The sequence below is a fragment of the Myotis davidii genome, unplaced genomic scaffold (assembly GCF_000327345.1).
Source record: "Myotis davidii unplaced genomic scaffold, ASM32734v1 scaffold520, whole genome shotgun sequence".
NCBI classification, from domain to species: domain Eukaryota; kingdom Metazoa; phylum Chordata; class Mammalia; order Chiroptera; family Vespertilionidae; genus Myotis; species Myotis davidii.
Window position 1 is genome coordinate 527,478 of NW_006292908.1, and position 14,560 is coordinate 542,037.

The 14,560-nt window shown below is 47.6% G+C and overlaps 1 protein-coding gene across 1 annotated transcript; it reads left to right on the forward strand.

Moving 5' to 3' along the window:
* Nucleotides 1-7,925: 7,925 nt before the first annotated feature.
* TTR (transthyretin) lies at nucleotides 7,926-14,290 on the forward strand. Its single transcript, XM_006766370.2, has 4 exons — nucleotides 7,926-8,033; nucleotides 8,894-9,018; nucleotides 10,815-10,950; nucleotides 14,020-14,290. Exons 1-4 carry the CDS (start codon nucleotides 7,950-7,952, stop codon nucleotides 14,119-14,121), a joined length of 447 nt encoding a protein of 148 aa, XP_006766433.1. The 5' UTR covers nucleotides 7,926-7,949; the 3' UTR covers nucleotides 14,122-14,290.
* Nucleotides 14,291-14,560: the final 270 nt, after the last annotated feature.

Here is a 14,560-nt window from a genome sequence, read left to right on the forward strand (position 1 = left end):
CCTGCTGAATCCCCAGTAAAGAGTTTTGGATTTCAGTCTCAACTCAAAGATGAAGAAATAAATCCTCAGGCAAATAAATCCTCACGCGCCAGACAGAGGCCCATGGAAAACACCGGGGGGCAGCTGGAAGGTAAGCCCAGGCCCCTGGGCAGCACAACAAAGGTACTGGCAGGGGGTGAGCAAGGAGCGTGGTCTGGTTTAGTCTGACACCGCAATGGAGAGCACAGGAAGATGGTGTCAGTCTGCTGAGCTGTGATCAGAAACACAAGAGCTGATTCACTGAGAAAAAGCAAGACTTCGCTGCAACAGGTGGCTGGTCATTCAGTTATTGAGTCGTTCAGTCACTGTTTGTGGGGGCATCCTCTGCACGAGGGGCGGGGGACGCAATCAGCTGGCGTTGCCTCTGCTCTCAACGCGCTACTGGCTCCAGGAAAGACAGGGCGAGTGCCAGCAGCGCGGACGCCCGGCAGAGGTGCTGAAGACAGGGCACAAAGCACTGGACTGAGGTGGTCACCTGCCTGGGAAGTCGCCTCTTGCTTTATCATCAGCGAAACGTTAGTTTGCCCAGAGTTCTGTCCTCAGCCTCGCTCATGTCAGCTGGTGACCTCGGAATGCTGGATCCAGCCTGCGTGCTCCGGACCCAGAATCTCCGTCTCCAGCCTGATTTCCCCCAAGCGCCACCTCCCCACTCTCATCTCCGGCTGCCATCCCCCTCTCTCATTTCCAGCTGCCATCTGGACATGGGCGCATGGCTATTAGAGTCACCTGTGCTCATATTTCTAACTGCGTAAGTGAATTATTTTATCTTGTAGCAGCCTCCCAGCCTGAAATACCACACTCAATCTCGGTTCTTCTCTCTCACTCACTTTCCATCCCTAATGTCACCCACCATCTGCCTCCAAAACTGTCTCACGTGGCCTTTTCCCTCTGTTACCCCAGCCTTCCTCGCCACTTCGCTAGGTGGCTGAAACATCCTCCTCTCTGAAGTCTCACCCCTCCATTGGACGTTGTCTTTCACACCCTGAAGGGCCTCTGGGAAGCTTTGTTAGCTGTGTGAGGGAGAAGGGATGAGGAAGGGGTAAGGGCCAGGGCTGGCATGTCCCAGGATCTGTCCAGAGGTCAGCTAATGTTTGAGGAACCATAGCAATAAGTGAAGATGGCGTGGAACCAAGTCTTGGCCATCTCTGAATGTCAGTTAAAGGACATTTGGTTTTATTGGACCGGCCATGGGGGAGAGAAAGCTTCTGAAGAGAGATGTGATGTAATCGGAGGTATGCATTAAGAAGATTAATTTGGCAGTAATTTATGGAAAAGGTTATATGGAAAATGGATTAACGAAAAGGAGACCAGCTAGGACACATTCCCAAAACGCTGCATAATTAGCAGCGAAGGTTTGGATTCAGTTGGTAGCTGTGGAAACAGAAAATAAGAAATGGGGGAAATGTTTTAGAAATAGGATTTATATTACTTGTTTTAAAGTAATAGAATTATCTTAATTGTGCCCTTAAAATTTCATTTAATTCTTGTGTAACCCTCATTATAGCTTGAATATTTTTATATCCATATTCATACCTTATTGACTCCTTGTTTCATTTTCTACTTATTCTTAGAGACTTAAGTTAAACATTTAACTTTCATTTATTTTGTGAACTATTTATTCCTAGCTCTCCCGCTTTCATCTTCCTGTTCAGAAGACAAGATATTATTTCTTCTGGGTTACCCCTATATTTTTCATCTTCCTAGACTAATGTTTCTATTTGACCTTGATCTTAATTTATTTGTCTTCCCTTACCATTATCTATTAGGCGCCCTTTATTGTGCTTTCACTGGCTTTCTCCCCACCTGTTTCCTTCCTCTGTGCCTGAAAATTAATTCATGTCACCCTGGTTGACACCTGCCTCCCAACTTTAACTGTGATTCCACTTCTCTGGTTCCGGTCACTGCTGAAGAGCAGTTGACTTGCCACTTCTTTTGCATATGCACCGCGGTGATGGCAGTCCCTCCGCATCTACCTGCTTGCCACTGTCTGCTGCATCCCTCTCTCACTCCTAAACCAGCAGCACCACACCAGCTCAGGGCTACTGTTGACACGGTGTGGTTGCTGAGGTCAGTGTCGCCAGGTGAAGCCAGCTGGCTCTCACCCTCAGAGGCGTTACCTAAATGAATTCACCAATTCACATGGGCCGACCAATGTCCAAAGTCAACTGTGCAGGCTCAGAACCATTGTTTCATCTAGAAGCTCAGAGATGGACTCTCAGGAACCAAGGGGACAAACACCAAAGTGAAAATAATAATTTCACGGTAGTGATGAATTCTACCAGAATTCCAGCAGTCACCTGGGTCAGAGTGACCCATATGCTCTCTGTCTCCACAGGAAGTCTTTGCAACACTCTCCTACTACAAGGACAGTCCGTCCATAGGACTCTAAGTCTTCAATCCAAACAGCCAAGGCTACAACTTCCTTTTTCATCCTTCCCACTGTTAACCAATCTCAGGGGTGGCTACTATTTTCTCTATGTATCTAGTAGATTCCATTAGATTGCAGCCAATCCATGCGGGCCTGGGGTCTATTCTGTCACTTTGCCCAGGTTCTTAACCTCACTGTGCACAAAATTGAATACATAAGATTACAAAGAAAATCAATTACATTAAAATGACAACTATTAAAACATTTTAAATTGTAATACAGTAATATGTGTGCATCCTTGTTAATTACAAAATCTAGCACTGGATCTAACAACTACAATAATTTCAAAGTAGTGATGAGCATAAAGGATATATTCATCAATAAGATGTATATGAAAATACCTCTGATTTCTATTGGTGGCAAAGTCATAGGTACTGTTAATAACTACATTTGTGATTTAAGGAAATGCCAAATTTCAATCAGAAATGGATATAAATAAGGTTGCAATTTTTTCCATCCAATATCACACGTTTTCTGAATTTTACTCAAAACATCAACAGTTTATGGATTCTAGGTTAATAAATACATGTGTGCATACAGACTCAAGGATCTGCAATAACTACAGAAGGACAAGGATACCGGTAACCTTTACCCTACTGACTAGACAACAACACTAGCTTTCTAAGTAGTCTCTAAGCCTGTAGATTTTCCTCCTCCAGTGTATACCTTTTCATTCTCTCACTCTATCACTCAGCACTCTCACTAATTCCTTTATATAGACTTGTTACTGGAACGGGCTTTGAAGGCCATGAATTCCCATCTCAAACCCACTATGAAGCCCCGCCTCCCAATACACCTCCTGGATGGTCAGTGAGCTCTCACATGGGCACCCTAGTGGCAATGGGTTTACCCACCTCATGAAGCAGAGAACTCCATGAGTCAGAGCAGTAAATTACCAGAAAGGTTTATGTCCTTGTTATAGGAAAACTCACGCTTCTCAGGAGAGCGTTCAAGAGCCTGCACAATCTAACTGCACACTGTGTTTTGGCTCATCTTCGTGAGCTTACATAATCCATGCAGTAGACACTGCTCTCCTCCTGCTATCAGGCCATGCTCGGTACTCTTCCAACTCTGCCCACTCGGGTTTTCACAGCCTGTCAAAACAGATTATCCTGCCCTGAGGGTTTAGTGCCCAGAGCAGCTCTCTCATCCCTCACTGAAGAGGTGCTAAGGACCCAATAAAATCAACAATAGCAACAACAAATATAACCGAACACTTTTAGCTAACTTCAGGGTCAGATGGCTGACATTCCCAGGCCATGCCTAACAAATAGGATATATAAGCTATGTAAGGATGGCCCCCTCTGCCCTTGCAGTTACCAGGTAGGGCTTGGGAAAGCTGGATTCCGTGGGTTCATCACCTCCAAATTGAGCAGCTTTTTCTATTTCCCCTGAGTACTATTGTATATCTCATCCTTCATATCTGTGTGGGGGGACTTAGGGAAAGCAAGGCATCTAGAACTTTCTAGGGCCCAGTTCCCATCAGACCTCAGGCTCTAGAATGCCTCTGACCCCTACTAACATGCTTCAGTGTCTCAATTACTCTCTCATAGTCTGTCCCACATCACCTTCCACCAGGCCATTCCCTGGTCCCTGCTTATTCTTCACAGGCCTGGCCACATAGGCCCACCCAAGTGGCCTGCAACCTCAGACCCATTGCCATCAACTTGCATGAGGGCTACGGGGGGAGAAAACAGAGAGAAACCCAAAGAAAACTGCCAACTGGGTAAAAGAGCCTTCTATTTCCTCTTCTGTTTGCATTTCTTCCCCTCATAGGTGGGAGTGGGTAAGCTTTGCGCAACTCTAGAAGGCAAAACACTAACCTCATCTTATGGCCAGTTCTAGATACAAATCCTTAACACATCTGTGATGACTGAGACAGATATAAATGCAGACCAACGCATAGAGAGATGTCTTGACTTTGAATCATCTGAGCTACTGATATAAGGCACACTGAAGTCCCCCAGGTAGAGACAGGGTGGGCAGTTAAGCTAGGGTGGGCGGGGGTGGCTGCTCCTGATTGCGAAGTCCTCAAGTACGGCAGCAGGCAGGGTAAAAGCTGTGCAGGTTCTTACAGGAGGCAGGTCCCAACTGTTGCTCCCAACTAGGTTGGCCGCTAAGATTTAACCTTGAAACTAAAATGACAATTAGTGAAAAATACAATGCAATCTAATTAACATATTCTAGATAATGTCTGCCTTTACTTAGATGGTTGTCCAAGTAGAAAATGAAAGAAGGGGAGACAAAGGAAATAGCGTTTTAGTGTTGATTCCGCAATCCCTGCAGGAAAGACGCACTAGCTAAGGCGGACACAAGCACTCCAAGCACAAGAAAAACATTCTCTATGGTGAAGTGTAAATTCAAGAAGTTAGCCAAATCCCTTTGCTCTAATTTCTCGCTTACTCAGCAATCATAGGACTATTAATTAAATTGATATTACAGTTTTAAAATGAATCTTTTATGATCTGCTTACTATTAATCAAACCCCCAGGGCTTAACTCTGAGGGGGAGCTGACAAAATTAAATTCTCTCACCGGCAAAGGTCTAAGTCCCCAAATTCTGTCACCCCCCAACCCCCCTGGGACCAGTTCAAGCACTTGACCAGCCAACTCTCCACTCTGGCTAATCAGCTCAGTCAAAATCACATCAGAGGGCATTTCAAGGTGAACAGATCACTGGCCAGCAGTTTATGTGCACCCTCAGAAAATAAATGAAGGAAAATACAGGTGTATCTATGATACTTTAAATGTTAATAAATACGCCTGTCCACTGTAAGGGAGAGGGTTTAAGAACCTTAAACCAAGCACAGGTCTGAGTTACTCATCAACCACTTCATCGTCTGGAGGAGGAGGAGGAGGAGGAGGAGGAGGATGCTCATCATCAAATTAGTCTATTTTACTTCCACTGATCTTGTAGGTTATAGCCACAATGTAGAGAAAACCACGTGGCTAAGAACGAAGAAAGCTTTACTGTGCAAACATCTCACTGAGCCTCCTCTGGTTTCCTGGCACAGGATCCTTACTGTTGCCCATATTCACTCCAGAACACAGTCTCTACAGCAACCACTTAGGACTCTGGGAATGTGCTGACCCTTGACCTTAACTGGCGGATCCTACGTAGCCATCTCCCTTCCAGAGCTTCCACAAACTCAAACACAAGAAAGGCAGACCCTTGATCTCTGGAGTCTTCCTGCTCCATAGAACCCCTCCTCACAAACTCCTCTCAGCAGGGGATGCTGGGCTTTCGTTGTACTTGCGATGGCTATTTGTTCCTCCAAGCAGTCCTTTGGCCGAGAATGCATGCCCACTCTCTCCTGCTTTTTCCTTCCTGCTCAGCCTTCCCTCCTCTCTCCTGACCCAGCCAGCCTCTTCTCCTGGGACTCTCTTTCTTCACTTCAAAGTATACATTGGATCCTTAGGTCTCAGCCACATTTTTCCTTTCCTTTTTTTTTAAATTCTCACCTGAGGTTATTTTTCCATTGATTTTTAGAGAGTGGAAGAGAGAGGGAAAGACAGAGAGAAACATCAATGTGAATGTGGGCCTAGCGAGGCCATCTTTTCTGACTTCTCAAGAGAAGCCAGAAATCCAAATTCGTATGCAATGTGTCTCAATTTTTAATGTGAACAGCTATTTCAAAACTTTTAAAGAGACAACCTACAGACTGAACATATATCTACGGAGGGGTGGCCACCCAGGATTGCCAGTGCGTAGTGTCGATGACATTTCCAGGTTTGAACAGAATGTAGCATTAAGATGCATGTATGGAAGTCCCTTGAGATACAAGAGACTGCAAATGTTTTTAATTCATACAGAAAACAGGCTCTCCATCCAAGTTCTGAGCAAGGGGAAATAAGCGAATACTGAAAGACAAGGTAAGGTTAGGTGTTTCTATTGTACAAGCGAGTAAGCTGAGTTTCTGCTTCGTAAGTGACTCAGCAGAGGGCACCGGGGAAGCTGGGCAGCAGAACTGGGAAGCGATGACTCGGGTCCTTTAACTCCACCTTCAGAATCTTCCTGGTGCTTCCCAGACTCCCAGGCGGGAAGGTTCCAATCCCGGCCACGCTCAGAACTGAGCTTGCTCCCTGTTGCCCTCCTGTGATCCACCGCTCTCCCCTCGTCTTCTCCTGCACATTTCCAGGCCCCTGACACCTTCCTGTCCCCCCTTCCCACCCCCTTCCTTCCTGGTCTCTCGTGGAGTTAATTCCGATGTGGCTCTGTCAGCTACAGGAATGTTCCTGCAACTCTCAGTGCCCCAACCCGGACCCACCCTTACCATGTGTTTGTCCAAAAATTTTATCTGTCTCCTCTATGTCTTCTACCTATTTATCTCTATAAGGTAAGAATCTGCCTTTTTAAAAATATTGTTTATCACTTTCAGAGAGGAAAGGAGAGGAAGAGAGAGATAGAAACATCAATGATGAGAGAGAATCACAGATCAGCTGCCTCCTGCACACCCCCTACTGGGGATGGAGCCCGCAACCTGGGCATGTGCCTGACCGAATCGAACCGTGACCTCCTGGTTCCTAGGTCCATGCTCAACCACTGAGCCACGCAGGCCGGGCCAAAACCTGTCTTAACCCATGGACAAAGCCACATGTGTGTATGCAGATCCACATACACACAGGAGTCGGTACTTGATGGTGCACCATAAGGTCTTATACTTCCTGGACTTTTCGCTAGGCCACGAGGAAGAGAACCTGTCCGCTGTGGCTTCCACTTCTCACTGTCGCCTCTCCCTCCTGCAGGAACTTTGGATTCTGACAGAAGTCGACTGGGCAGCCGGGTCTCTGCACATGCAATGCAGGAGACGCAGTGAAGGATGTGTGGTTCTCTGTATTGCGGGCTCGTCAGTGCCAGTTTGGAGTGTGGCATTATTCTTCCGGCTGGCATGAGCCTTGTCTGCGAGGAACAACAAAACTGTGGAGAAATTGCTGACTGAAAAAAAACTTCCAAATAACTTAATTTGGCTAAAAGAGACTTTTAAAAATGTAAGCACTGCCAAGGACTTTTTCTTGCTGACTCGTAGACATGTTTTCTAATGCACTATAGTTAATCCTGTGCAGCAAAAGTCATTTGGTGTGAAAGTAAGTATTACAACTTGCATCTATCGTCTAAAATTAAAGATAAAATGTGTAGAAAATGAAAAACATGCATAGAAATAGGTAAAGGAGGGGAAAAATACCAAGAATGTCACATCATTCAGCCAAGGAGGGAGCAGAATATTTCTGTGTTGTTCTGGCTGTTTTGTTTTGGGACGCCCAGCTGGTCACATGAGCCGTTAACAATATTTCATAGTTATGTTCCAATGCTCTAATCTCTCTAGACAAGGTTCATATTTGAGTGAGTTACTTATTCTCCCTTTGTTGACTAAGTCAATAATCAGAATCAGCAGTTTGGGGGTCAGGTGGGCAGGGATCAGCGGCCTGGCCCGGGGGAGGAGGGTATAAAAGCCTCAGGCTTGCAGCGACCCGCACAGAGGCCCATGGTTCTTGCCAGGATGGCTGCCCTCCGTCTCCTGCTCCTCTGCCTGGCGGGACTGGTGTTCGTGGCGGAGGCCGGGCCTTTGGTGAGTGTCTCTGAGTCCCTTGCGTGCATCTCCCATGTACGCTAGGTGAAGAAGCCACTGCTTCCAGCTTCGCCATCGGCTTTTGTTCCGAGGACCAGGGTACCGGAATCTATTTTTAAACATTACTGATTCCAACTTCAAAAAGGATGGAGCTCTGCAGAGCTCACTGAACGGGGGCTTGGCTTCTGGGCGCTCTCCTCTCCAGCTCCGGTGCATTGGGGTTGCCATGCCTGGGGCCTCAGTTTCCCCAGGCAGATGGTAGAAAGAAAGACAGATTGTTCATGAAGCTATTAATATTGAATTTTTAGAAACACATCCTCTTATAAAGTGTTTTCCCTTTAGCTAATCTAAATGCATGTATTGGTTAATCTGTGAAAGGCTTGGAGACAGCGTTCTAATCAGATATGTAGTTCTTAATTCCTGTAGAAGAATGAGCTAATACTATCCAATCGTGAGGTAGCCGGACATTAATCTGCAACTGGTAAGAGGGATTTACTGCAGCAACTGGCTAAAATGCTCTCAGGGAAAACGCCTTGGCTCGATGGCACATGACATCTTTTCAGTAATTCCACTCAAATGATGAGGCTTAACAAAGCACCTGTGCTGAGGGGCCTGCGTGCGCCCCTGAAATGCATCAGGCACGCCCCCACCGAACTGCAGCGTGTCTGGCGGCAGACACCGTCCTTGCTTTGGATTGTCTGTGTTCCACTGAGTCGGGGAAGCTCACTGTCACGCGTGTGCTGCCGGAATGGCATCAGCATGTACCACCTGCCTCATTCCAGATTCCCAGCACCGGGAGGAACAGAGCTTCTCATTCCTGACAGTTCTGCTGACTTCTCACTTGTCCCCTCCATGCCCAGGGCGAGTCCAAGTGTCCCCTGATGGTCAAGGTCCTGGATGCCGTCCGAGGCAGCCCTGCTGTCAATGTAGCCGTGAAGGTGTTCAAGAAGGCTGCTGACGGGGCCTGGGAGCCCTTCGCCGAGGGGTAAGCTGCCCACACGCCCAGACATGGGCTTTGGTTTATCTTCCCATTCGTCTGCCTCGGGTTGGCGAGGGGGGACCACATCATCCGCTTAAGAATCTACAAACAGACTGACACTTCGGGCAGAGGTCAAGGGGCCTGAGAAGGGTGCCCTCCCTGGCTTTGCGTAGCTGGGGGTGAGCAGGAGCCTGAGCAGCACTGAGGGCCGACAGTGGGAAGAAGGGGCCCACCACCTGCTCCACCCCCCTTAGGGGCACAGATCACTTTAAGAAGGTGATGAAAACGAGAGATTCCGTGCCAAGAAAATACACATATATACACATGTGCAAAAGTGCACATGGAACTTCAGGGGTTTCCTTGGTGCCCGGACATAACTCCAGCTGAGTCCTTGTCCTGGAATAGCAGGGAAGACATACAATGCATGTTTGTTTATTAATGAGGAAAGGAACTGAGGGGCAGGGTGACCAGGCGCCTGTCTGTACCTTACTGGATCACCCAGAACCCAGGGCCTTCGCTAGCAAAGGCACTCGCTAGCGCCTGCTCAAGGCTGGGGGCTGTCCGGCTCAGTAAGAAAGGGCCCAGAAGAGAGAGAGAGACAGAGAGACAGAGAGACAGAGAAAGAGAGAGAGAGAGAGAGACAGAAGACAGACAGACAGACATCATGCAAAGCCCAGCCACAGGCCAGGGGCAAAATGACCTTCATCGACCACTTCACAATTGTTAGGGAGTTTTTCCACCTCCACCGGCAAGGCTTTTTTTTAAGTGCATATTCGTGACCCTCCATCAGCTAATTGAAAGAAAGGACCCTCCCAAGAAAGTAATCCTGCTAAGTGCTTCTGTCTCCAGGGAGGCAAGTTCCTGTGGGTCTTAAGTGAATCCAAGGACCACATTATGATTCTTTACCCATCACTGGCTAGGCCATTTTCTTTGGTGTGGTTCCAATTGAGTTTTTATTTCTTAATTCATTTACATTTATAAAAAAAATGCCAAGCGTGATGTGGAAAGCAGCTAAGAGAGTATTCTAAGCAAGAGATAGAATGGATATTCAGATGTCCGTGTGAATCTTTTTTCTTATGACAAGACAAAAAAAGGGGGCATACTGAAAGACTTACTTCCTGGAAAAAAAGAATGGTGGGAGGGCAAAGATCAGAGGCAGTAAAGATACTTTCCATTTTATCTGTCTTAGTTTTTGCAAAATGATGGACGACAACAACAGCTACTGAGTTAGAATTTGTATGGAAATAGAGGTTGCCTAATTTTAAAAGAGTTAAAAGGAGTTGCCTAGTATTTGTTATTGGCAAAGAGTTACCAAAGAGATTACATGTATAAACAATGTAAAGTCAGACACAGGTTTCTCATTGTATTTTGGGGTTCCACTATGTGTACAAATGATACCACCTCTAAAGACCCTCATATCACGCGTGAAACCCTGGTGTCATGGGGAACGGGAGTCAGAGTGACTTAGGGCCACTTGGTTGTCATGAAGCTTTACCCAAACACCAACCCTGTATGGTGACGACTCTTTTTCAGGTGAAACATTATACTTCTATCTTGTTCTCCTAAGAAGAAAACACCTATGATGAGCTTTTAGAAACATTTCTGACAAATTTCCTGTCGGTGAATTTCAGACAGTAGAATCTTCTCTATCCTGACCTGGTTGAGAAAATAGATGTTCACATACACAGACTGTTCCTGCGTGTGTGTGTGTGTATGTGTGTGTGTGTGTGTGTGTGTGTGTGTGTGTGTGGTGTCACCTTGCCCTTAAAGCCTAACTTAGCCTGGACCTTTGCCCCTTTTAGGAAAACAAGTGAATTTGGAGAGCTCCATGGGCTCACAACTCCTGAGAAGTTTGTGGAAGGGATATACAAAGTGGAATTAGACACCAAAGCCTACTGGAAGGAGCTAGGCATCTCCCCGTTCCATGAACATGTAGAGGTGAGTGTGCAGACACTGGAGGTGTTTTTGATTTTGATTTCGTGGTGGTTGTTTCTAATCCCCGGAAATGCACATTTTGCACTGTCTGACCCCTGGAAATGCATACCAGAAAAATGGCATTGACATGTCCCAGGTTCCCTTTCTCATTTTTACAACCAGAAATCCACAAACCCTGAAAAGCAAACTTTCTCACTGAGTTAGGTGAAAACTCATTTAGTGACATGACCTGAACTTACGCAATGCTCTTTATAGTCTTCATTCATTCTACTGAATATGAATACTTGTTTGTTTGCTGGAGAAATATTAATATGTTGAATGACTGGGCAGCCCTCCAGGTCACTTAGGCTGTTTTGTAACAAAAGATAGATGTATTATTTTACTTCTCTAAAACCTGGAACGTTCTTCATTCCAAAACACATCTGAAACCCAGAGGTTTGGATAAGTGTTTTTGAGACAATGCACATAGAGATGGTAAATTCAAAATAATAAGAGCAACACAATAGAAAACATTCATCATCTATCACATGCCGGACACTGCTGCATTTTCTGTATTTAATCTATTTAACCTTCATAAACCACCCACTGGAGTCAGTCCTATTTTTATGCCCATTGTACAGATGAAGAAAACAAGGCTCAGGGAAGTTAATTAACTTGTCAAAGGTCACAGGGCTGGTAAGGGGAGAAATAGTAATATTTACCAACAGGGCCCACGCTGAATTTAGACTCAGGTGTGCCTCGGCTTTCCTCCTATAAGAAGCCAAGCTAATAAGAATAAGAAGAGGAATACCACATTTGTAACCCCGGGTGCACACTCTAGTCCTCTACTCAGGAGGTACTAGGAACCTCAGCGTTATCCATGGGCCCCTCTCTCTGCCTCCCCCTCGTCTGCAATCTCTTAAGTCATTGAAAACAGATGGCTGCCGTGGAAATAGAATCCACACATGGTGCTCAGAGTTAAAGATCAACTAATGCACCAAAATTAGCTCGGCATGAAAGGGAACCATTCTCTCTGGCTTAGTCATGGATGAGACTTTCCAAAGACATACAAGGGTTCTTTTAGTAGACAGTGTTGCCAAGGAAACTAGGGGCTTGTTTGACACCCGGAGCCCACAAGTGAGGAAGGTAACCCCATCTGCCAACAAGCATGTCTCTGGCTACTTCTCAGCCAGGCAGCAAGCCCCGGCGCTGGTCGCAGTCGGGTGCAGGTTAAATGGTGCCCACCACAGACACATGTCCCTAGAGCAGCCGTGGGCAAACTACAGCCCGCGGGCCGGATCCGGCCCATTTGAAATGAATAAAACTAAAAAAAAAAAAACTAAAAAAAAACCCCATACCCTTTTATGTAATGATGTTTACTTTGAATTTATATTAGTTCACACAAACACTCCATCCATGCTTTTGTTCCGGCCCTCCGGTCCAGTTTAAGAACCCATTGTGGCCCTGAGTCAAAAAGTTTGCCCACCCCTGCCCTAGAGTCTCGGGCCCTACCCTGGAGCACCGGACCCGCCTCCCTGCGACCCTTGTCTGCCCTAGATCTCAGCCTCCTGGTTCCGTGCTACTCACGACGTTGCTTCTATTCATTAGACCACTCTTCACCGCTTTAATATTCAACCAACAAACACTTAAAAATAAAAACCTATGCGTTGAGCACTCTGCTAGAGATGCAAACGAGAAAACACACCTCTGCCCTTGGAACGTGTTAGGCAGGACCACGAGCCCCTTGATCCTGAACGGATATAGGGAACGAGAGAGCGAGTAGTCACGCGTGAGCCCCACTTCCGTGGGCGGCGGGGAGTTCCTTTCCCGCCAGCTCCTTCGGGTAAGGACCTCTCCCAGCACCGCTGTCCTTCAGCGCCGGCCACCTCCACCTCGGCCAACCCCAGACCCTTGGCCAACCACACGGGCCTTCTTAGACGGGAAAGTTAGGAATTTCCTCCGGCGCTATCTGTCCTCTTCATTTCATGGAATTCTGAGCAAAAATCATGCCCGTTACAATTTTTAGAAAGAATTAAATGGGAATGGAGGCCCATGTCACTCTAAGAGAGAAGACGTGTGCCTACCTGGGATGGGGGTAGGGAGCCAAGGATGTGGGCTAGAAGGGGTCAGTGGGGAAGTAAAGGGGACATCTGTAGTACTTTCAACAATAAAGGTTTTTTTATTAAAAATAAAAGTTGATGTACAAACAGCCCTCCCCCACAAAGAAAAGGTTTTTCTAATTTGATTCCAGACACTTGGCGTTCAGGGACTGCCCGCCCTTTCTCCTTCAGAGAGAGTCTTAGCGACTCTCACCCGCCTTTCCCTGATGCTATTTTTGGTTTTGATGTGGTTCAATCACATCTTTTTTTCTCCTGCCCCCAAGTAACCAAGATTTCCTTTCTCCACATTTGGAACAAAACGTTTTTCCAGGGTGTGACCAAAGCTCAATCCAGGGCCTGTGCACGAAATAAATAAAACAAAACGCCTCCTCGCCGTCCTCTGGCTCCTGAACCCAAATTCTCGCCCTTCTCCTCAGCCCAGGCCCCGAACTGCCCCAGCACCGGGGTCTCCGCCGCCCGCAGGTGTGCCCGCTGCCGGGTCCGGCGCGCGCACTTGGAGCGAGCACCCCAGTCAGGGCCGGGGCGCCTACCTGTGAGCCGAGCGCGTCCCGTCCAGCCAGCCCCACAAGGGCTCCCGAGTCTGCAGGCCTCGGCCACGGCCACGGCCACGGAGCGCCTTCCGGCATTCTCTCCCCTACTCTTCCCAAAGCGGGCGGGGAGAGCGGTGGGTATTCTGGGAGAGCCGCTGGGCACTCTGGGAGAGCCGCTGGGCATTCTGGGATTGCCTCGGGCGGCAGGTCCACGTGACTGTCATGTCAGCTAAATTTGCATAAGCAGCAGCTGAGAGGGCCCCCTCTGAGGGCTGCACAGGCCCCTGCACAGGCGGGGGGCGGGGGGCGGTGAGTGAGGACGTACTGGGACGTTTGCTTTGCTCCAGCTGCTCCAGGGAACGCTGGTGCCTGGAAGTCCTTGTCCACGTGGGCGCTGGGCCCGCGGCGGGGCTGCTGGAAACGCGTGCCTCTCTCTCCCGCAGGTGGTGTTCACGGCCAACGACTCGGGCCCGCGGCGCTACACGATCGCGGCGCTGCTCAGCCCCTACTCCTACTCCACCACCGCCCTGGTGGGCAGCCCGTAGGGTGAGGCGCCTCCCGTCCGCCCGTCCGTCCGCCCGTCCGTCCATCCCGTCTGCCTGAAGGGGAGGAGCAGGGCCGGCGCGCCCCGTTTTTACTGCAGCGGTGTTCTCACTTCACAAGCTATGCTAGCAACCCAGGCAGGGACAATAAACGTTCTTATTAAAGCACTTCTTCCGGTGGAACTTGTGTTTTTTATTTCCTTACTGTACTCTAAAAACAATTCCAAATTCTACAGAGAAGCACAGAAACCCAAAAAAGTCTCTGGCTGAACTCAGGGATACCTATGTTTCCTCTTTCTTTCTTTCTTTCTTTCTTCCTTCCTTCCTTCCTTTCTTCCTTCCTTCCTTTCTTCCTTCCTTCCTTTTTCTTTCTTTTGTTCTTTTCCTGTGTTTTTAAAAATCTTTATTGTGAAAGTATATAGCCCGCCCCCTCCCCATTGAC